The sequence below is a fragment of the Semicossyphus pulcher genome, unplaced genomic scaffold, assembly GCF_022749685.1.
Source record: "Semicossyphus pulcher isolate SPU_LCO1_2020_fin unplaced genomic scaffold, fSemPul1.0.p SCAF_37, whole genome shotgun sequence".
NCBI classification, from domain to species: Eukaryota; Metazoa; Chordata; class Actinopteri; order Labriformes; family Labridae; genus Semicossyphus; species Semicossyphus pulcher.
The window spans coordinates 512501-534321 of record NW_027211712.1 but is presented as its reverse complement, the minus strand read 5'-3'; the positions used below and the strand labels follow the sequence as shown (position 1 = coordinate 534321).

Genomic DNA, 21821 nt, shown 5'->3' with positions numbered 1-21821 from the left:
TGAAGCTTCAAAGGTTTCAAATGTTCCTTATGTTAAACCTGCTGTCAGAGGCCACACACAGACAGCCGCCAGAAAGAGGCATAAACTGAGACCTCACAGACGCCTGGTCCTGGTCTTTGTCCTGGTCCAAGTCTCAGTTTTGGACTTGGACCAGAACCAGTGCACAATGGAGCTTCAGACAAACTTGTGTGTTTTCTGACTCCACATGAAGAGCTTGTCCTCGGTGTGAGCTGGAGGTCACTGTCTGTGAGTTATGTTCAGGATGACCTGAAGAAAACTGTTCCTTTAAGAGGAAACAAGAGGCTAAAAAGGGTTCAAACTGTTACATGATCCATCACAAACACAATCAGGGAAGTTTTCTTTTTCAAAATAAGAGCCCCTTTAAAAGGAGATATTAGGAGTTGTATCAAAATGAAATTTGTCTTTAATGTCAGACCCTAACAACTGTCAGACTCACAGGGCAGGTTGTTAAAGGTTAAAGGTCATGTCACCTTTGCCAAATAAGCCAAAGCATAAACAAAAAGAGATAGTTAATCTATCATTAACTTATATATAACATATATACTAAAAGACCATTGGTCACTGCTTAGAAATGATTCCCTTCAGCAGAGTCTCGAACAGTTTGAAGCTGCAGGGAGGAGGATCAGCACCCTCTAGTGTTCAACCTGATCAGTCATTTCCACTTCCTGTCTGTCTCTGATCAGTCATTTCCACTTCCTGTCTGTCTCTGATCAATCATTTCCACTTCCTTTCTGTGTCTGATCAGTCATTTCCACTTCCTGTCTGTGTCTGATCAATCATTTCCACTTCCTGTCTGTGTCTGATCAGTCATTTCCACTTCCTGTCTGTCTCTGATCAGTCATTTCCACTTCCTGTCTGTGTCTGATCTATCATTTCCACTTCCTGTCTGTCTCTGATCAATCATTTCCACTTCCTGTCTGTGTCTGATCAGTCATTTCCACTTCCTGTCTGTGTCTGATCAGTCATTTCCACTTCCTGTCTGTGTCTGATCAGTCATTTCCACTTCCTGTCTGTCTCTGATCAGTCATTTCCACTTCCTGTCTGTCTCTGATCAATCATTTCCACTTCCTTTCTGTGTCTGATCAGTCATTTCCACTTCCTGTCTGTCTCTGATCAATCATTTCCACTTCCTGTCTGTGTCTGATCAATCATTTCCACTTCCTGTCTGTGTCTGATCAGTCATTTCCACTTCCTGTCTGTCTCTGATCAATCATTTCCACTTCCTTTCTGTGTCTGATCAGTCATTTCCACTTCCTGTCTGTCTCTGATCAATCATTTCCACTTCCTGTCTGTGTCTGATCAGTCTTTTTTTTTTTTTATCAGACAAATAACCCCTCCCCCCACCCCTTCCATAAGACACAACAAAACAAAATAAAGCAAAATAAAAACAAACAAGATAATATGGTTATTTTGATTATTACAAACATTATTGCCAGATATAAGCTACACATCTCTTCATCTCTTTATCTGGAGTACATATTGAAACTTTCTAGAATTTGTTTTGTTCTGATAGCCTTCTTATTTTTACAGTTTTTGATTGTATCAGCATATTGCTGCAGTTCCAAAAAAACACATCAGCATTTGCTTTAGAGTTTGCCCATTTTTTCTTGTGAATATGAAATTTCCCAAGCATCAGGATTAATTGTACAAAAAAAGCTGTATAATTGTCCACATTTCCGTCAAAGTAAATGAAGATGTCCTTTTCCTGTAAAAGAATTACTTGTCCTGTTATTGTCCTGATATAATGCTGTACATCAGTCCAAAATGTTTTTGAAAATACACGTTGATAAAACAGATGATGAATTGTTTCCTCTTCATTCTCACAGAATTTACACAACAGATCATTATCAATATTAAATCTTGCTAATTTCTTTTGTGTTGGATAAATCTTATGTAATATCTTAAATGAAACCTCTTTAACTTTATTGTTTAAGCAAAACTTCTCACCAACCATCCATGCTTCTTGCCAAGTAATATCTCCATAACATGAGAGATGGGGTTAGCATACAATTTCTAATATATTTATTTGAGCATTTTTTCTTTGTTATATCGACTTCTCCCACAAAAATCCGACTATCAAAAGAGCCAGCAGTAGGAAAAGTAAAATCATAAGTTCCTGCGCTCTGAAAAAGCTGCAGTAAACCTCTTGGTAAAGCATCAAACACATCTGTAAACTCTTTGGGTGGGACTGGAAGCTGAAATTTATTTATAAATTCTTGGTAAGAGAGTAATTGTCCTGCAGCATTAAAGAGTTGTTTAACATAAATAATTCCATAATCAAACCACTTCCTGTAAAATAACGATTTGTTTTTATAGAGAATATTTTCATTGTTCCAGATGTAGAAATTAGTTGGTGAGAAGTTATGCTTATAGATTAGTTTCCAGGCAAGTAAGACTTGTTTATGAAAGTTTGACAGTTTAATCGGTAATTTTTCTATTTTAAAGTTACATTTCAATAAAAAATGGGTTCCACCAACAGCATTAAATACAAACTTAGGAAAAGTGTTCCAGATGCTATCTATCTCTTTGATTAGGTTTGCCAACCACTGCACTTTGAAAGTATTGTTCAACATTTCAAAACTTAACACCTCCATGCCTCCTTTACTTTTAGGGTTACATAGGATTTGTTTCTTTATATAGTGACATCTATTCTTCCAGATAAAGTTAAATACAGTCTCATCTAATTTCTTGTAAATAGCTGGGGGCATTTCAAGAGACAGGGACATATATACAGATCTGGATATACCTTCAGCTTTGGAAAGAAGAACTCTGCCACTCAGTGACAGGTCTCTCATCAACCACATATTAAACCTCTTGGCTATTTGTTGTGTTATTGGGTTAAAGTTTAAGCTACAGCGATCCTTGTCGTTTTTATGAATAACCACACCTAAGTAAGTGACAGTGTTCTTAACAGGAATACCATTCAGGTCTGACAGATCACTTTCTTTGATTGGCAATAGAACAGATTTATTTAAATTCATCCTCAGACCGGATACAGTTGAAAATTCATTAATACAGTCAATTGCTTTGTTTACTTCATATTTATCTCTTAAAAAAATTGTTGTATCATCTGCTAATTGAGCCAATTTAAATTCTTTGTCTAAAGCGTTTATACCTTTAAATGTATTCTTTTTTATGTGTACAGCCGTGACCTGTGTAACCAAAAGAAATAAGAAGGGACTTAATGGACAGCCTGTCTGATTCCACGGTTTACACAGAATCTGGGGGTGGTACCACATGTCAGTTTTACTGAGCTGTTACATCCTTTATATAAGGTTTTTATTGCTTTTTGAAACCTTTCTCCAAATCCAAGAAACTCAATAGTTTTAATCGTAAACTGGTGACTGACTGTGTCAAATGCTTTATAGAAATCAACAAATAAGATAAAGCTATCATCAGGTAGAAAACAATTATAATCAATCATGTCTAGTATTAATCTTCTGTTGCTGACTATGTTTCTTCCAGGAATAAATCCAGATTGCTCCTCATCAATAATATCATCTAATCCAAGTTTTAGTCTTTTGGCAAAAATTGAAGCAAATATTTTGGCATCATTATTCAACAGACTGATCGGTCTCCAGTTCTCAGTACTAAGTTTATCTTTGTTTGGTTTTGGAATTAATTTAATCGAACCTTGTTTCAGAGTTGGAGGTAACTCCTCTTTTTCTAAAGCTTCTTCAAACATTGCTGCTAAAAATGGAGCTAATGTCTCACTGAAGTCTTTATAGAATTCTCCAATCAGCCCGTCATTTCCAGGTGATTTATTGTCTTTCAGAGCTTTAATACAGGTTTGTACATCCTTTAAGCTAATTTTTTGGTCGCAGATTAATTTATAGTTATCATCAATTTTTTTAATATCTGGTTCTAAGCCTTTAAGAAACACAGCCATATTATCTTGGTCTAGTGAGTCAGCACTGTACAGTGTTTCATAGAACTTGGCCACATGTTGTGAGATTTCTTTTTCATTATCACATATTACATCATTAACTCTGAGTTTGTTCAGAGATGACTGTTCATCATTTCTTTTTTCCAAGTTCAAAAAGTATTTGGTGCATTTTTCACCTTGCTCAAGCCATCTTCTCCTCGACCTGACAAAAGCACCCTTAGCTTTTTCTTCATATATTTTGTCCAGTTCAGCTTGTGCAGTTGTCAGATCTTTAATTTCTTCTACAGATAGATTTAATTTACTTGATAATCTTATAATTTCTGTGACCATTTGAGACTCTTTCTCTTTGTTTGTTCTAGAGATCTGTTTACTCATTAATATGGCAAGATTTCTAACTTCAAATTTCATTAACTCCCAGTATTTGCTATAACTACTAAGTAACTTTGCTTGTTTCCAGTGTTTATCTATAGTTGTTTGCGTTTCTTTTTGAAATTCTTTATTCTGTAACAGTGTCTTATTTAATTTCCAGTAATCTCTATTAAAATTCTGTTCTCTTACCCCCATATTAATTCTTATTGTTACAGCATTGTGATCTGTAAGAACTGTTGGTTCTATTATGATTGAATCTACTTTATCCTCCAAATCTGATGAAATTAACCAAAAGTCTATACGGGATCAAAGAGACCTATCTTTGTTACTCCAGGTATGTGCTTTTTCATTCGAGTGCCTGTGTCTCCAGATATCTATCAAGCCTATCCTGCTACATATATTTTCCAATTCATCTGTCCGTTTATTCTTGGGAGGCCACCTATCCATACTCTCATCCATCACTGTGTTGAAGTCCCCCCCCCATAAGACCTTAGCCGCAGGAAGAGTTGTTGTTAAGTGACGAAGCTTATTTTCTATTGTTTCAAATAAAGTCATATTCATTTTTTTATTATTGGAGGCATAAACGTTTACAAGAATGAACTGTTGATGGTCAATCACAACAATCAAAATTATCCATCTCCCTTCTGTATCTTTTAGATGTTTAATTACACGGCCTTTAAACTTGCCAAGCAAAATAGCTACCCCTGCTGATCGGTTGCTACCACATGAAAACCACAGATCTTTCCCCCAATGATACATCTGTATCTGAGGCATGAGATTCTTGAATAAAGTAAAAATCTGCACATTTATTCTGGCAATATAGAAAAATACTTTTTCGCTTCAATTCATTTCTGATACCCCTGACGTTAACGGATAAAACAGATATTGACATAACAAAAAATAAAACAAAAAATAAAGAACACAGAACAGAAACCCCAGAGAAATTATAAAAAGAAGCACTCAAAGATCCTCTCTTAGGATATGAGCTGCTATGTCTGCGACCGATCAATGAATCGAGATCATATTCAATTTCATTTTCCAAAATATATATTGGCTTGACTACCTAAACTTAAGACCAAGGAAATAAATAAGAAAACATAGAATCGTTAATAGCTCTTATTGAAAAGCCTAAGTTGTAGTTAAGTTAAATTAAAGCACTATGAAAAAGAAAGGGAAAACAAAGAGAAGGATGGGTTGATACGAAAAAATAGAACAGGGCAAATATAACTTGCCTATCATTTATGATCTCCCCTCTGCAAAGAAAGAAAAGAAAGGACAAAAAAAGGGGAAGACTAAACAAATCGCATCCTCTCAGCGGTTAAAGTATTGCGAGAGACAGAGAAAGAAAAAAAAGACACAAAGAAACAAAAAGACTAGATTTTAACCTGATCTCCACTCTAGATTACTGTAGCAGGTCTATGCAACATTATCCGTACACACTGGTATTCATGGTGTAAAAAGGGATAATATTACAAATTCATCAAGGTCTGTAAATCCTAATAAATCATATAGGCTACACTTTAACACAACCTGTAGGCTTATAATTTAGCCACTATCGCCGTAATGCAATATAGAGCAGCCTAATAACATTTACATGTCCGTCACTGTAACTTTTTTACCGTCAATAAGCGCAGAAGCACCTCTGAAGCCTGCTCTCCTCCCCTCCTTTCTCGTCGCCTCCACCAGTGGCCACAGCTTGTTCCTCGCGTCTTTAACTTCTTGTGATAGGTCCTCCATTATTTTTATGTTCCTTTCTTTAAGTATACCAGCAGTTCTGGCGTCCTCCCAGATCTTGTCCCTGTGAGACCGTGATAGGAACTGGACGATGATCCGGTGGCTGGAGCGCTCTTCTCCGGAGCGGGGACCTAACCTGTGCACAATGTCCACAGAGAGAGGCAGCTGGTCACTGATGTCGGGGGAGATCTGGCTGAAGAGGTCGGTGATAATCTTCTTGACGTTTTCTCCAGTCTTCTCAGGGATCCCTGCGACCCGAAGGTTCCACCTTCTCTTGTAGGCGTCCAGGTCGTTGTTTTTTTCGCGTAGCACTGTCTTTTCTTTCTCCAGAGTTTCAACTCTGATCTGGAGATTGTCAGTTTTCTTTGTAACATCCTCCACTTGTCTCCCCAGAAATTCAAGGGAGTCTGTGACGCTTTTCAAAGTGTCTGTGTTGCCTTTCACAGTTGTTTCTAGAGACCGTAGCCGTCTGAGGGATTCTTCTTGCATCCTCTCAACTCTTTCCATGGCTGACAGCAAGCGAGAATTGAGCGCAGGCTGCTCGTCCTCCTCATTAAGCAGTGTCTTTGATTTCTTAGATGGTGGCTTTAAATTTGAGGTTTCAGGAGAGGACTCTGAAGGTGGCCCATCTGAATTCATTAACTCATCCATAACTTCCAGCTGGTCCTCCAGTGATTTTCGTGCATATGAGTGCATGTTAGCATGAAGTAAATTCACATTCATGCCTAGACCAGCGTTTAATAATCCAGTCAGCAGATGTAACGTAGAGGTCCGATGCCGAGTAAAAAGTTTGTACCGCCTCGTGTTCAATCAACTGTTCAGTCAGATGCAGCTGGCTTCAGTTCAACAGGTGGAGCGGTGGAATCCCGTCTCTCTTTACTCAATCCTTTCCTCTTCTTTCTTTTTTCCCCTTCCTTCCTTTTAACAGTTCAGGTAGGCATATCAGGCCTTTAGGTAAAAATAATTGTTCGAAAAGTTTCACTCATCATATCGCAGAATAACTCCGATGCACTCTCATAGAGACGCCATCCTGCCGACCCACGCTTGGAAACCTACCTGACACGCCAGATGGTTTGTGATCTCATAAAGTTCCCACTTCTGTCTGATCAGTCATTTCCACTTCCTCTTTGTCTCTGATCAGTCATTTCCACTTCCTGTCTGTGTCTGATCAGTCATTTCCACTTCCTCTTTGTCTCTGATCAGTCATTTCCACTTCCTGTCTGTGTCTGATCAGTCATTTCCACTTCCTCTCTGTCTCTGATCAGTCATTTCCACTTCCTCTTTGTCTCTGATCAGTCATTTCCACTTCCTCTCTGTGTCTGATCAGTCATTTCCACTTCCTCTTTGTCTCTGATCAGTCATTTCCACTTCCTCTCTGTGTCTGATCAGTCATTTCCACTTCCTGTCTGTGTCTGATCAGTCATTTCCACTTCCTCTCTGTCTCTGATCAGTCATTTCCACTTCCTCTTTGTCTCTGATCAGTCATTTCCACTTCCTCTCTGTGTCTGATCAGTCATTTCCACTTCCTCTCTGTCTCTGATCAGTCATTTCCACTTCCTCTCTGTCTCTGATCAGTCATTTCCACTTCCTCTCTGTGTCTGATCAGTCATTTCCACTTCCTGTCTGTGTCTGATCAGTCATTTCCACTTCCTCTCTGTCTCTGATCAGTCATTTCCACTTCCTCTTTGTCTCTGATCAGTCATTTCCACTTCCTGTCTGTATCTGATCAGTCATTTCCACTTCCTCTCTGTCTCTGATCAGTCATTTCCACTTCCTCTCTGTGTCTGATCAGTCATTTCCACTTCCTCTCTGTCTCTGATCAGTCATTTCCACTTCCTCTCTGTGTCTGATCAGTCATTTCCACTTCCTCTCTGTCTCTGATCAGTCATTTCCACTTCCTGTCTGTCTCTGATCAGTCATTTCCACTTCCTGTCTGTGTCTGATCAGTCATTTCCACTTCCTCTCTGTCTCTGATCAGTCATTTCCACTTCCTCTCTGTCTCTGATCAGTCATTTCCACTTCCTCTCTGTGTCTGATCAGTCATTTCCACTTCCTGTCTGTGTCTGATCAGTCATTTCCACTTCCTCTCTGTCTCTGATCAGTCATTTCCACTTCCTCTCTGTGTCTGATCAGTCATTTCCACTTCCTGTCTGTGTCTGATCAGTCATTTCCACTTCCTCTCTGTCTCTGATCAGTCATTGCAGTCTGCATTACAGCAAAGAAGACATCAAATACAGAATATAAATACCTACAACCATAGAAGGAGACAGACATAAAGCCCCCCCCCCCCAACTAAAAAAAAAAAAACGAAAAATTATTACAAACAAACAAACAAACAATATCTCAGGGTTCACCAGTGAGGGTATACATACCTCATTAACTGGGATACATATTAATACTTTCAAACACACAGTGTTTTTACAGTCTTTGATTGTAGCAGCGTATTGCTGCACTTCCAGAACACAAAGATCAGCGTTTGTTTGTAATCAGTCCCTTTGTTCTTGTGAATATGGAATTTCCCGAGCAATAGGATTAGTTGTACAAAGAACACTATATGATCATCCACATTTTCTTCTAAATACATGAAAATGTCCTTTTCCTGTAAAAGACTGACTTGTCCTGTTATTGTTCTTAGATAATGCTGTACATCAGTCCAGAATGTTCTGGAAAATAAGCAATGATAAAACAGATGATGAAGTGTTTCCTCTTCCTTCCCACAAAATGTACACATCAAATCAATATCAATATTAAATCTTGCTAGTTTTGTTTGTGTTGGATAAATCTGATGTAGTATCTGAAACCTCTTTAACTTTATTGTTTAAACCAAACTTCTCACCAACCGTCCACGCTCTCTGCCACTTCATTTCTCCATAGAATGAATTCTGATTGTCCTATTCTTGGTAAGAGAGCAGTTGTCCTCCAGCATTAACAAGTTGTTTAACATATATAATTCCATGATCAAACCACTTCCTGTAAAATAACGGTTTGTTTCTATAGAGAATATTCTCATTGTTCCAGATGGAGACATTAGTTGGTGAGAAATGATGCTTATAAATCAGTTTCCAGGCAAGTAATGCTTGTTTCTAAAAGTTTGACAGTTTAACCGGTAGTTTTTCTATTTTGTAGTTACTCTTCAATAAAAAATGGGTTCCACCAACAGCATTAATAAGATTTTTGAACAGAGGAGGTCGGATCCAGTTATTTATCTGCACAGCCATTTTACTCTGCTAACAAGAGAGGCTAAGAGCTGAAAGGAGACACACAGAACATACAATGAGGAAAACTGAAATGTAAAAGAAATGTAAAGACAAAATAAAGATGAAATAAAGATGAAATAAAGATGAAAGACAAAATAAAGATGAAATAAAGATGAAATAAAGATTAAAGACTAAATAAAGACTAAATAAAGATGAAATAAAGATTAAAGACTAAATAAAGACAAAATAAAGATGAAATAAAGATTAATGACCAAATAAAGACAAAATAAAGATGAAATAAAGATGAAATAAAGATTAAAGACTAAATGAAGACTAAATAAAGATGAAATAAAGACTAAAGACTAAATAAAGACAAAATAAAGATGAAATAAAGACTAAATAAAGACTAAAGACTAAATAAAGACAAAATAAAGATGAAATAAAGATTAAAGACTAAATGAAGACTAAATAAAGATGAAATAAAGACTAAATAAAGACTAAAGACTAAATAAAGACAAAATAAAGATGAAATAAAGATTAAAGACAAAATAAAGATGAAATAAAGATTAATGACCAAATAAAGATGAAATAAAGATGAAATAAAGATTAAAGACTAAATGAAGACTAAATAAAGATGAAATAAAGATTAAAGACTAAATAAAGACAAAATAAAGATGAAATAAAGATGAAATAAAGATTAATGACCAAATAAAGATGAAATAAAGACTAAATAAAGACTAAATAAAGATGAAATAAAGATTAAAGACTAAATAAAGACAAAATAAAGATGAAATAAAGACTAAATAAAGACTAAAGACTAAATAAAGACAAAATAAAGATGAAATAAAGATGAAATAAAGATTAATGACCAAATAAAGATGAAATAAAGACTAAATAAAGACTAAATAAAGATGAAATAAAGATTAAAGACTAAATAAAGACAAAATAAAGATGAAATAAAGACTAAATAAAGACTAAAGACTAAATAAAGACCAACGTGAGTCTGTTTCAGTGAAGCTCAGACTTTGTCCTTCAGATGAAACCTCAGAGTCAACAAGCAGAGAGGCTCCACAGAAAGGGGGGGCTCACTTCAGACTCAGAGCTCTGACGCCCCCTGCTGCTCACTGCAGCACATGGAAACAACAAGCTTTTATTTTGAAAATCACAGCTACTCCAACGCTGTACATCTGTTTCCATACTCCAACAATTGCCTCAAAGTCCCCTTCGAACATGCTGCGAAATATCGTTCAGTAAAATGTTGGGTAGGCGACTTCATGTGATACTAAAGTGAGTATTACACTTTCATAAAAATAAAAGCCCATTATTTCATCTGCTCTATTAATTAATATTAATGTGTGAGCGGTGTTTTAATCATTTGGATTGTTTATTAAAAAGATGATTCTTAAATGTTTTGGGATTTTGAACACGCTCAGTGACGAAAAACGTTCTAAGAAAACCACAGAACCATCTCCGCCTGTGAAGGCTCTGCAGGTTCCTCTCCACACAATCTGCTGTCTGCTCTCAGTGGTCCCTAATATATGAAACAGTTTGTGATCTGTGACATGTGTCTGATGATAAAGCATCAATGAAGCAGCATGTCTTTTAAAGGCCCGGTTCCATCGAAGAAAGACAAGCCCCTAACCCTAACCATCACTTCAAGTGTCCTCCGTTACTCCTGGACAGAATTACATGAAAAAAGTCAAAACTTTAACTTTACTTAATTTTTAAATAAAGATAGGTTATTATTTAAATACTATTTGTTTAAGAAAATTATGAAATAAAAAAAATACATAAAATTCAAATATGTCAAATTAAATGTATAAAGAGGGCAGAGTATGGTCTTGAAGGAGTCCTGTAGAAGTTCTATAACAGTGTTTCATGGTAGCACATACAGCGGACGTAGTACTTGGTGTAGTAAGATCAGGAGCACTTTGGAAAGCCTTTATTGTGAAACCCGAGTAAAGCGGAAGTTGACAATTAGCATACTGTTGCTAACTCTACCCAGTGAGTGTGTGTGTGAGTGTGTGTGTGTTCAGGTGTGAAGATGTTACCTCTATCTATTAAAGACGACGAGTACAAACCCGCGAAGTTTAACCTGCTGTTGAAGCTCTCAGGATGGTTCAGGTAAACTCACCGCTGCTAACTGAGCTAACAGCGGCTAGCTGCGCTAACTTAAACAGCTGACTCTAATGAAACGCTGCTAGCCTAATGCTAACCGGCTAGCCTAATCAAATCTGTCCTCCCGTTAACCGTGTCTTAGTTTAACGGGGTTTCATCGCTCTGACAGTGGTTCACTTGAATTGATGACGGGTTGTTGTGTGTGAACGTGGCCGTCAGGTGTTAATAACCCGGGTTAGTTTCGGGTTTGGGCTCTTGTGATGGAGGTGTTCTGATTGTTTCAGGTCGATCCTCGCGGATAAAACCTCCAGGAACCTGTTCTTCTTCCTCTGCCTGAACCTCTCCTTCGCCTTCGTGGAGCTAACGTACGGCATTTGGAGTAACAGGTAGGCTAACTCTCTTAGCATCAGCCGCTGTCTGCCGTCTGTTTGTTCTGTGGATGTGCCACGTATGTGTTAGCATGGAGGAGCCTACAGTGTGTGTGCGTGCGTGCGTTTGCGTGTGAGTCATGTTATTCTGAAAGGACCCGCAGTCAGCCTCCACACTTCCTGTCCGTCAGTGTGAGATTAGTACTGATGAGCAGAGGAGGAGGATGATCTTGAAACAGAGATGAATCAGTGGAGCTGTTTAATCATCTCATACAGATGCATGGTAGCATGTTAGCTCAGGTACTCCAGTGGTTCCCAACCTGGGGGCCGGGCCCCTCCAAAGGGTCAGCAGATTTAAATTGAATCAAGTTTTTTGTTTTAGTGAAACATATTGACATATATTATGTTCTGTTTAAAACTTAAACACTTTGAATCAGGGAGACGTGAAAATGTTTATTTTAGGGTCTTAGATCTGTGACCTCTGGAGGTTACTGAAGAGACCAGTGTCAGTGTTTCTTCAGAGTGTCACAGCTTCCCCGAGAATGATCTCTAAAGATTCTTCACTCATCTGTGGTCCTTATCGTCTCTGTGTCCACATCACAACAACAACCTACTGCGTGGTGTGATATCAGCCCAGCTTAACCCCTGCTGATCACTGACAATGTCACCTGATGCTGCAGTACTGATACTTACACACACACACACACGCGATACTGCAGTACTGATACTTACACACACACACACACGATACTGCAGTACTTATACTTACACACACGCGATACTGCAGTACTGATACTTACACATACACACACGATACTGCAGTACTGATACTTACACACACACACACGCGATACTGCAGTACTGATACTTACACACACACGCGATACTGCAGTACTGATACTTACACACACACACGATACTGCAGTACTGATACTTACACACACACACGCGATACTGCAGTACTGATACTTACACACACACACACGATACTGCAGTACTGATACTTACACACACACACACGCGATACTGCAGTACTGATACTTACACACACACACGCGATACTGCAGTTCTGATACTTACACACACACACGCAATACTGCAGTACTGATACTTACACACACACACACGATACTGCAGTACTGATACTTACACACACACACGCGATACTGCAGTACTGATACTTACACACACACACACGATACTGCAGTACTGATACTTACACACACACACACGCGATACTGCAGTACTGATACTTACACACACACACGCGATACTGCAGTTCTGATACTTACACACACACACGCAATACTGCAGTACTGATACTTACACACACACACACGATACTGCAGTACTGATACTTACACACACACACACACACGCAATACTGCAGTACTGATACTTACACACACACACGCGATACTGCAGTACTGATACTTACACACACACACACACGCGCAATACTGCAGTACTGATACTTACACACACACACGCGCGATACTGCAGTACTGATACTTACACACACGATACTGCAGTACTGATACTCACACACACACACACACACACACACACACGCAATACTGCAGTACTGATACTTACACACACACAAGCGATACTGCAGTACTGATACTTACACACACGATACTGCAGTACTGATACTTACACACACACACACGATACTGCAGTACTGATACTTACACACACAGTACTCTGACTGTTGGCAGCGGTTAGCTCGTCTCTTTGACAGAGATGTTGAGATGCTGAAAGATCAGACAGATTGTTTATCTGTGGTTCGATGTGTGTGTTTGTTGTGTGTTTAATGTGTGTGTTGTGTGTCTCCTCTACAGTTTAGGTCTGATCTCAGACTCCTTCCACATGTTCTTTGACTGCACCGCTCTGCTGGCTGGTCTTGCAGCCTCCGTTATCTCCAGGTGGAGGTCCAACGACAGCTTCTCCTACGGGTGAGACTGCACTCTGTGCTCTGTTGATCCTCAGGTCTGATCGGATGATGATAAGGACAGTGGCTGCTTCTCATGTCTCTTATTTGATAGCTCCTCACTCCTCGCTCCTCGCCTGAACCGGAAGTACTTCAGGAGCCGCCATATTGAGGACCGTCTCAAAGCTCTTATCACTGCTCAGAGGAGCGAGGAGAGAGGAGCGAGGAGAGAGGAGGGAGTTCCGAGGAGCGATAAGCGAGGATACACGAGAGCAGCCTCCACGGAAGTCTTTTACTGGCCGACACGCCCCCTTATTACAGATCAGTTAGTGATTGGACGCTGCAGCAGATCGGACTGATGTGAAACTTCACAACATCACCGGAGTTTCATATCGCAGAGAGGAAGAAGCGGACCTTAAAACAGACTTTACAGGGCGCCTTGAAACAGACTATAAACAACGTCGGTATAATGAGTTGGTATCTGACAAGCTGAGATCGTTTAGAACGAAATATTGATCATAACTTGTCGTAAAATATATAAAATGCAGTGAATAACTATAAATTATAAATAAACTGCAGATTTGATCTGTTTTCTGGGTCAACATCTGAGTAAAAATCATCTAAAAATCAAAAGCAGCAAAAACAGATTCATTTCTATTAAATGTAATCTAAAGAAATACCTCTCGTCATGATCAGTTATTCCCCTGCTAACTTTTATTACAGATGAATGAATGAATTCAGAGGGAGCAGGAGCGTCTCTCTGTCAGCAGGTAACACTTTTTACGTTTGAGCGTGATCATCAGTGAGGTCGGGTTTGATCAGCGTGAATTGATTTCTATTTATCCTGAAACTTTGAGCCTAATCAATAATGTTCATAGTTCATGAACAGACAGTATTTGGGCTGATTAAATAATTAATTCAGATCAGATGATCAGTGATCACAAATGTAAATAATGAACAAATAATATAAAGACACAGTGCTGTAAGAAATGTCCGTCTGGCTCTGCAGCAGGAACACAGACTGCAGCCTGTTCTTCATGTGCAGGTGTTTGTTACACAGGTAACAGGTTACAGAGAGGAAACACTGTTACTGTGCGTTTCATTAGAATTAATACAGAGCACATGTGTGCAGACACAAACAGCTGTTAAAGCAGACTGACAGCTGATCCAGTGGTGATCAGCTGACGTGATCATCACAAACGGACGTCGCAGCACGTGACGCTTCATCGGAAAGGACGTCTCATGTCTCTTAAAAAACATTCCCTCATTTCCTCTCCTCTCCTCGTTTCCTCTCTCCTCTCTTGGTTTCCTCGCGTCTCTCCTTGTATCTCTGGTGGGAGGGACTGAAGTGAAAGACGCAAGTGAAGGAAGCAGGGATCCAATTTAAGAGACATGAGAAGCAGCCAGTGACCTGTTATTCAGGTCCGACTTTGATGATGATGATGATCTGTTAGTCAGGTCTGACTGTCATCATGATCTGTTAGTAATGTCTGAAGATGATTTTCCGTTAGGGCCTTTCTCAAACCGGGTACCTCCCCACTCACAGTCCGTCGCGGAGTGAACTCCGTTAGACGTCACACTCACAGCTAAGGGAGCACCCTTCGTTTGGGTCAGGGGTCGGCAACCTTAGACACGGGTGCTCCCATTGGCACGCTGGAGCTTAACCAATGGACTGGAGTCAAGCCAGCCTCCACGTTTTTTTGAGTGCGCGTATATGCTCGGCAGTGCGGTAACAGCGTAAAGGAACTGATTTCAAAATAAAAGCGGCTTTTCATTCTCAAATTGAAAAGGAATTTCAAAATGGCTTACATAAAATAATTTTTCTCTGATTTCAGATTAGGATTAAAAGGAAACTACCGGTTATCACACAATAATTTCACTTCAGAGTGAAAGTACAACACCCCAGGGTGTCACTCAGAAAATATCAGGTCCTTCTGATGTAGAATTTCAAAATTAAAGCCTTCTAAAATGGCTTACATGAACTCATCTCCCCCTGATTTGGAAGTGGTTTGGAAAAGGCCCCATTCATCTGTGATGATGCTCTGTTAGTCATGTCTGATGATGAAGGTGTGTTTCAGGTATGTCAGAGCAGAGGTTCTGGCCGGCTTCGTAAATGGACTCTTCCTTATCTTCACAGCCTTCTTCATCTTCTCTGAAGGAGTCGAGGTAAAACAAACACGCACACTCTGACTGATAAGATCATGTTCCTGTCTGTCTTTATGAACCTGTCTGTCTCTCTCCCTGTCTGTGTGTCAGAGGGCTCTGGAGCCTCCTGATGTTCACCACGATCGGCTGCTTCCCGTCTCTGTGGCCGGTCTGCTCGTCAACCTGGTCGGGATCTTCGTCTTCCAGCACGGAGGACACGGACACTCACACGGAGAGGGAGGTACTGTCTCACACACACACACACACACACACACACACACACACACACAAACACACACGCACACACACACACACACACACACACACACACACAGAAGATAAAATAGAACCTCACAGCACATCAGTAGAACCTCACTGCAGTTCAGTGGAACCCCAGATCTCTAACCTGTCGGTCTCTCTCTCAGGTCACGGTCACAGCCACTCTCTGTTTAACGGCAGTCTGAATCATGGACACAGTCATGGTGGACATGAGCACAACAAACATGCGGACAGACACAGTCATGGGGGACATGGAGGACACGGGGGACACGGACACAGTCATGATGGTCACGGACACAGTCATGATGGTCACGGACACAGTCATGGAGGACACGGACACAGCCATGGCGACCACGACGAGCCTCACTGTCACGGTGAGAGTCACTGAAACATGTGGAACATTGCATCAGATTATATTAGAACATGTTCTGAGATGATGGCTGCAGGTCAACGCATTTCAGTCTCTACCTCTTTGATACATTTTATCTTTGATACATTTGAACTTGCATAATGTATATTTAAACTGTGAGTGTTTCCTGTTGTTTCTGTCACAGATGAGCAGCTGCACACTCCGGGGAAAGGCTCCAGTAAACAGATCCTGCAGGGTGAGAACAGATCCACACAACACACACTTTTTATCTACACAAAGTCACTGAGAAGCAGGAGTCATTCAATCATTCAGCAGCTTCTGATCACCAACATCAATTATAGAAACATGTGTAGCTTTAGGAGGTCAGAGTTCATAATCAGAGAGGAGCAGGGACCACAGGGGGGCGCTAACACACCATCACACAGCATCACACTCACCATCACACAGCAACACACTCACTGTCACACAGCATCATACTCACTATCACACAGCAACACACTCACTATCACACAGCAACACACTCACCATCACACAGCAACACACTCACCATCACACAGCAACACACTCACTATCACACAGCATCATACTCACCATCACACAGCAACACACTCACTGTCACACAGCAACACACTCACTATCACACAGCATCATACTCACCATCACACAGCAACACACTCACCATCACACAGCATCACACTCACTATCACACAGCAACACACTCACCATCACACAGCAACACACTCACTGTCACACAGCATCATACTCACTATCACACAGCAACACACTCACCATCACACAGCATCACACTCACTATCACACAGCAACACACTCACCATCACACAGCAACACACTCACTGTCACACAGCAACACACTCACCATCACACAGCATCACACTCACTATCACACAGCAACACACTCACCATCACACAGCAACACACTCACTGTCACACAGCAACACACTCACCATCACACAGCATCACACTCACTATCACACAGCAACACACTCACTGTCACACAGCAACACACTCACTATCACACAGCATCACACTCACTATCACACAGCAACACACTCACCATCACACAGCATCATACTCACTATCACACAGCATCACACTCACTATCACACAGCAACACACTCACTATCACACAGCATCACACAGCAACACACTCACTATCACAGAGCAACACACTCACTATCACAGAGCAACACACTCACCATCACACAGCAACACACTCACTATCACAGAGCAACACACTCACCATCACACAGCAACACACTCACCATCACACAGCAACACACTCACTATCACAGAGCAACACACTCACTATCACAGAGCAACACACTCACCATCACACAGCAACACACTCACTATCACAGAGCAACACACTCACTGTCACACAGCAACACACTCACCGTCACACAGCAACACACTCACTATCACAGAGCAACACACTCACTGTCACACAGCAACACACTCACCGTCACACAGCAACACACTCACCGTCACAGAGCAACACACTCACCATCACTCACAATCACACAGCAACACACTCACCATCACTCACCATCACACAGCAACACACAGCAACACACTCACCATCACACAGCAACACACTCACCATCACACAGCAACACACTCACCATCACACAGCATCACACTCACCGTCACAGAGCAACACACTCACTGTCACACAGCAACACACTCACCATCACACAGCATCACACTCACAATCACACAGCAACACACTCACCATCACACAGCATCACACTCACCATCACACAGCAACACACTCACCATCACACAGCAACACACTCACCATCACAGCCATGTCTCCAGCAGCAGAGGGGGGATGTTTTAATTAAATAGTTCTTCTCTACAAATATGACACAAACAATATCTGATCTACTAAATACTTTAGATATAGTGTCTGTGTGTATCATGTGTCTGGGTGTTTTATTTGTCTGTGTGTATAATGTGTGTGTCTGTGTACCGTGTGTGTGTGTTGCAGGCGTCCTGCTGCACATCATCGCTGACACTCTGGGCAGTGTGGGTGTGATCATCTCGGCTCTGCTGATGCAGAGATACGACCTGATGATCGCTGATCCCATCTGCTCCATGCTGATCGCCCTGCTCATCGGAGTCAGGTGACTCCTCCTCCTCCTCCTCCTCCTGTCTGTGTCTCTAAGTGTTGTCACTCAGCAGACAGGAGTATTGATGCTCAGAGCCTGTCAGACATGTTATTGATCAGACCTGATGGTTTCACTGTTACTGTCAGACAGACATACATGTGTCCTGGTTCTTCAGCCATGGTGGTACTTAATGTAGTATTAGTACCTGTGGCACTGCAGTGCAGGAGAAGTATAGTAGTGTCTTGTTGTCCTGATGATTGACAGCTTATTTACAGCCTATAACAGACTAGACTAGGGTGGGCGGGGCTTAACCAGTTGAGCGTGGCCAGCTGTGACCACTCTGTGTGTGTGTGCGTGCGTGCACAAGGGGTTGTGGGTGCCGTCCTCAGCAGTCGACCAATCGTCCTCTCTCTCTCACTGTTAATGACAGACAGCAGGACAGTCTGACTCTTCCACACCCACACACACACACACACACACACACACACACACACACACACACACACACACACACACACACACACACTCTGAAGACTGTAACTTCTAAAGCTTTCCCCAGCCTTTTGTTTTGCATCTAAAACGTCCTTAAGAGCTTTTCAAACCTCCTCAGTGACCCTGTAGAATCTTCCAAGGTTGTCCCAGAACAAAAAGAACTTGTACAGTAAAATAGAGCATCAGATCCTCCACACTGACCATTTAAACCTCCTAAAGACATTTTCAGTTAACAGAACCTCTCTAGAACTCCTAGAACCTTTTGGTAACGATTATACAAGCTCACAGAAACAGATTTGTGAACATTGTGACTATTGTGATTTCTCATATTAAAACCTTCAAACGCCAGAGCGTCCCTGAACACACCGCTGAGTGAACCTCAGCTAGGTCTGTGCTCTGCGCTGCGTCACCACATGAGACCGTGACTTTGACCGAACACTCAAGTAAACATGATGTGATGGATTCTCTCTCAGGTTTCAGCTCTGCAGGCTGATTCCACAGAAACGACCCGACAGCAGAAATCAATCTCTAACCTGACACAGATTTGGAAAATGGTTTCCACTAATGTAAAGAATGTGCAATTAGAAGTTAATGGACTCCAACGCGCCAAACCGCTGGAATGAGACTGGAAAGGTTCTGGAGTCCGGCCTTGGCTCGCTGGTCCTCTGGATGTTAAAGCACCAGTCAGATTTCCCAGAATCCTCTGTGATAAATGGAGATGATGTGTGCTGATGTGGTTTGATAGGCTAGAAGTGAACGCAGCTGCAAATTTAGACAGTCAGCAGAGCGGGGAGCAGAGCGGAGCTGTGGTCAGCTGAGAGGCCTGCACACAACCACAGGCATCAGGTTACTGCAGCTGGAAACTGCTGAACTCCACTTAAAAATCTACTGATTCTCCTCATGAATCTGAGCCGTACTCAGGGTACAGCTCAGCGAACCAAAACTCCACTTAAAATGTCGTGATTGTGAATTTAGAGATCAAGTGGCAGAGCCGCTGTGTACGAGGATGTAGCAGTAGTTGTAATATTTATACATTATTTTGTGGTAACTGTAAAAGACATATTTGACGTAAAAACTAGTTGTGTTTATCACTTCACTCACTGTATTAGTACCCCACCTCTTTACAGTGCTTGGCTGTATTAGCGGCAGCTGAATCATCATTATTTTAATACTGTCATCAGTAGAATCAGTAAATGTCCAAGTGCTGGTGATGAAAGTAGATCTTGAAAGCAGTTGTCGTGGGTGCACTGGTTTTTGTGACTGTCCAGGTTGTGATGTCATTGAGGGGGTGGAGCTTCTGAACTAGGACCCACTGTCAGCTGTAAGATCTCACACATGCTCAGTACGTCCTTCCCATCCTCTCTGACCTTTGACCTCTGACCCTCAGTGTGGTGCCATTGCTGAGAGAGTCCATCGGGATCCTGATGCAGAGAACTCCTCCCTCCTTGGACAATGCACTGCCAGAGTGTTACCAGAGGGTGAGGAAGACCAAGCCCACACTAAACCCCACCCCCAGCATCACCTGTACAGGTCTAATTCCTTGTTTGTTGTGTTCAGGTGCAGCAGCTGCAGGGAGTTTACAACCTGCAGGAGCCTCACTTCTGGACTCTGTGCACTGACGTTTACATCGGAACATTAAAGCTGCTGGTCGCCCCCGACGCCGACACCCGCTGGATCCTCAGCCAGACGCACCACATCTTCACACAGGTACCTGAAAGCACCACAGCTTCACACTGGTACCTGAATGCACCACAGCTTCACACAGGTACCTGGATGCACCACAGCTTCACACAGTTACCTGGATGCACCACAGCTTCACACAGGTACCTGAATGCACCACAGCTTCATACAGGTACCTGAATGCACCACAGCTTCACACAGGTACCTGAATGCACCACAGCTTCACATAGGTACCTGAACACACCACATCTGCACACAGGCACTTGAATGCACCATGTAACAATAGTGACCAGTGGTCTCTGCTGTGTCCCTGCAGGCCGGAGTTCGACAGCTGTACGTTCAGATTGAGACAGCCGCCATGTAGAAGCTCCTCCTCCTCTGAACACCTGGGACCAATCACATTCAGTCTGCTGCAGGTGACCTCTGACCCCCCCACAGAGTCACTGCAGGTTGGACTGAGACTAGAGGAGGGGGGTGCAGTGTGAACTTGACTGATCTCCCATGATGCTCCAGCCCAAAGCATCCTGGATGAACTTAATCTGCCTCTCCCCCCCTTTTTTTAACCTCACCTGTCCATGTTGACAGACAGTGTGACCCCCCACCACCCTACTCCTCTCAGCTGCACTTTGTAGACTGGAGCAAAGCATTCTGGGTAAGTGCCTTCATCATAAATCAGAGACAATCTGAGCCTGTTTCCTGTCCAGAGGCCCCTCCCCCCATGACATCACTGCTGGGACCAGACTGCTGCCAGCTGATTGGTCAGTGGTGTGTGTGTGTGATGTCACTCTGTTTTTATCGTGCCAAACCATGTGACCAAACCATGTGACCAGTCGGTGAATTTCAGTCTTTTTTCAACTGTAATAAATAATTCTGTTTCTCTGAGCTGATCATTGATCTCCGTCTTTATTATCTTTAAAATAAAACATCAGTGTGTGTGTGTGTGTGTGCGTGCGTGTGTGTGTGAGACATTTTGGGCCATTACTATTTCAAAAGGTCCAGGTGAGAATAAGGTGAGGATGGGGGGCCAGGGAAAGCTTTCTGTCAATGTCCTCACAAGTTAGAAAAACGTGTGTGTTAAGAGCAGTAGGTGGAGCTGT

General features: G+C 41.6%; 2 protein-coding genes across 3 annotated transcripts in view; one reads left to right on the top strand and one right to left on the bottom strand.

Moving 5' to 3' along the window:
- Nucleotides 1-11217: 11217 nt before the first annotated feature.
- On the top strand, nucleotides 11218-21606 carry slc30a7 (solute carrier family 30 member 7). 2 transcript variants are annotated; one of them, XM_069679199.1, is made up of 11 exons: nucleotides 11218-11331; nucleotides 11610-11711; nucleotides 13538-13651; nucleotides 15705-15792; nucleotides 15883-16012; nucleotides 16197-16424; nucleotides 16605-16655; nucleotides 18432-18567; nucleotides 20432-20522; nucleotides 20602-20751; nucleotides 21041-21606. In XM_069679199.1, the coding sequence occupies exons 1-11, from the start codon at nucleotides 11252-11254 to the stop codon at nucleotides 21086-21088; spliced, it is 1218 nt and encodes a 405-aa protein (XP_069535300.1). In that variant the 5' UTR covers nucleotides 11218-11251; the 3' UTR covers nucleotides 21089-21606. The 2 variants fall into 2 exon arrangements, with proteins under 2 accessions (XP_069535300.1, XP_069535301.1); XM_069679200.1 differs by lacking the exon at nucleotides 11218-11331 and having other exon boundaries at nucleotides 11643-11711; nucleotides 13543-13651.
- Nucleotides 21607-21821, bottom strand: part of dph5 (diphthamide biosynthesis 5) — an 11882-nt gene continuing 11667 nt past the window's right edge. Inside the window, exon 7 of the mRNA XM_069679201.1 lies at nucleotides 21607-21821. This exon is cut by the window's right edge and continues 210 nt beyond it. Coding sequence (XP_069535302.1) covers nucleotides 21799-21821 — 23 coding nt within the window. The 3' untranslated portion in view covers nucleotides 21607-21798.

What these genes read in the sequence shown, in the direction of transcription:
- slc30a7 (XM_069679199.1), top strand. Translation starts at nt 11,252, where the DNA reads ATGTTACCTCTATCTATTAAAGACGACGAGTACAAACCCGCGAAGTTT. An exon ending in AAGCTCTCAGGATGGTTCAG is followed by an intron (nt 11,332 to 11,609) that starts GTAAACTCACCG and finishes TGATTGTTTCAG; the next exon opens with GTCGATCCTCGCGGATAAAA. An exon ending in TCTTCTCTGAAGGAGTCGAG is followed by an intron (nt 15,793 to 15,882) that starts GTAAAACAAACA and finishes TCTGTGTGTCAG; the next exon opens with AGGGCTCTGGAGCCTCCTGA.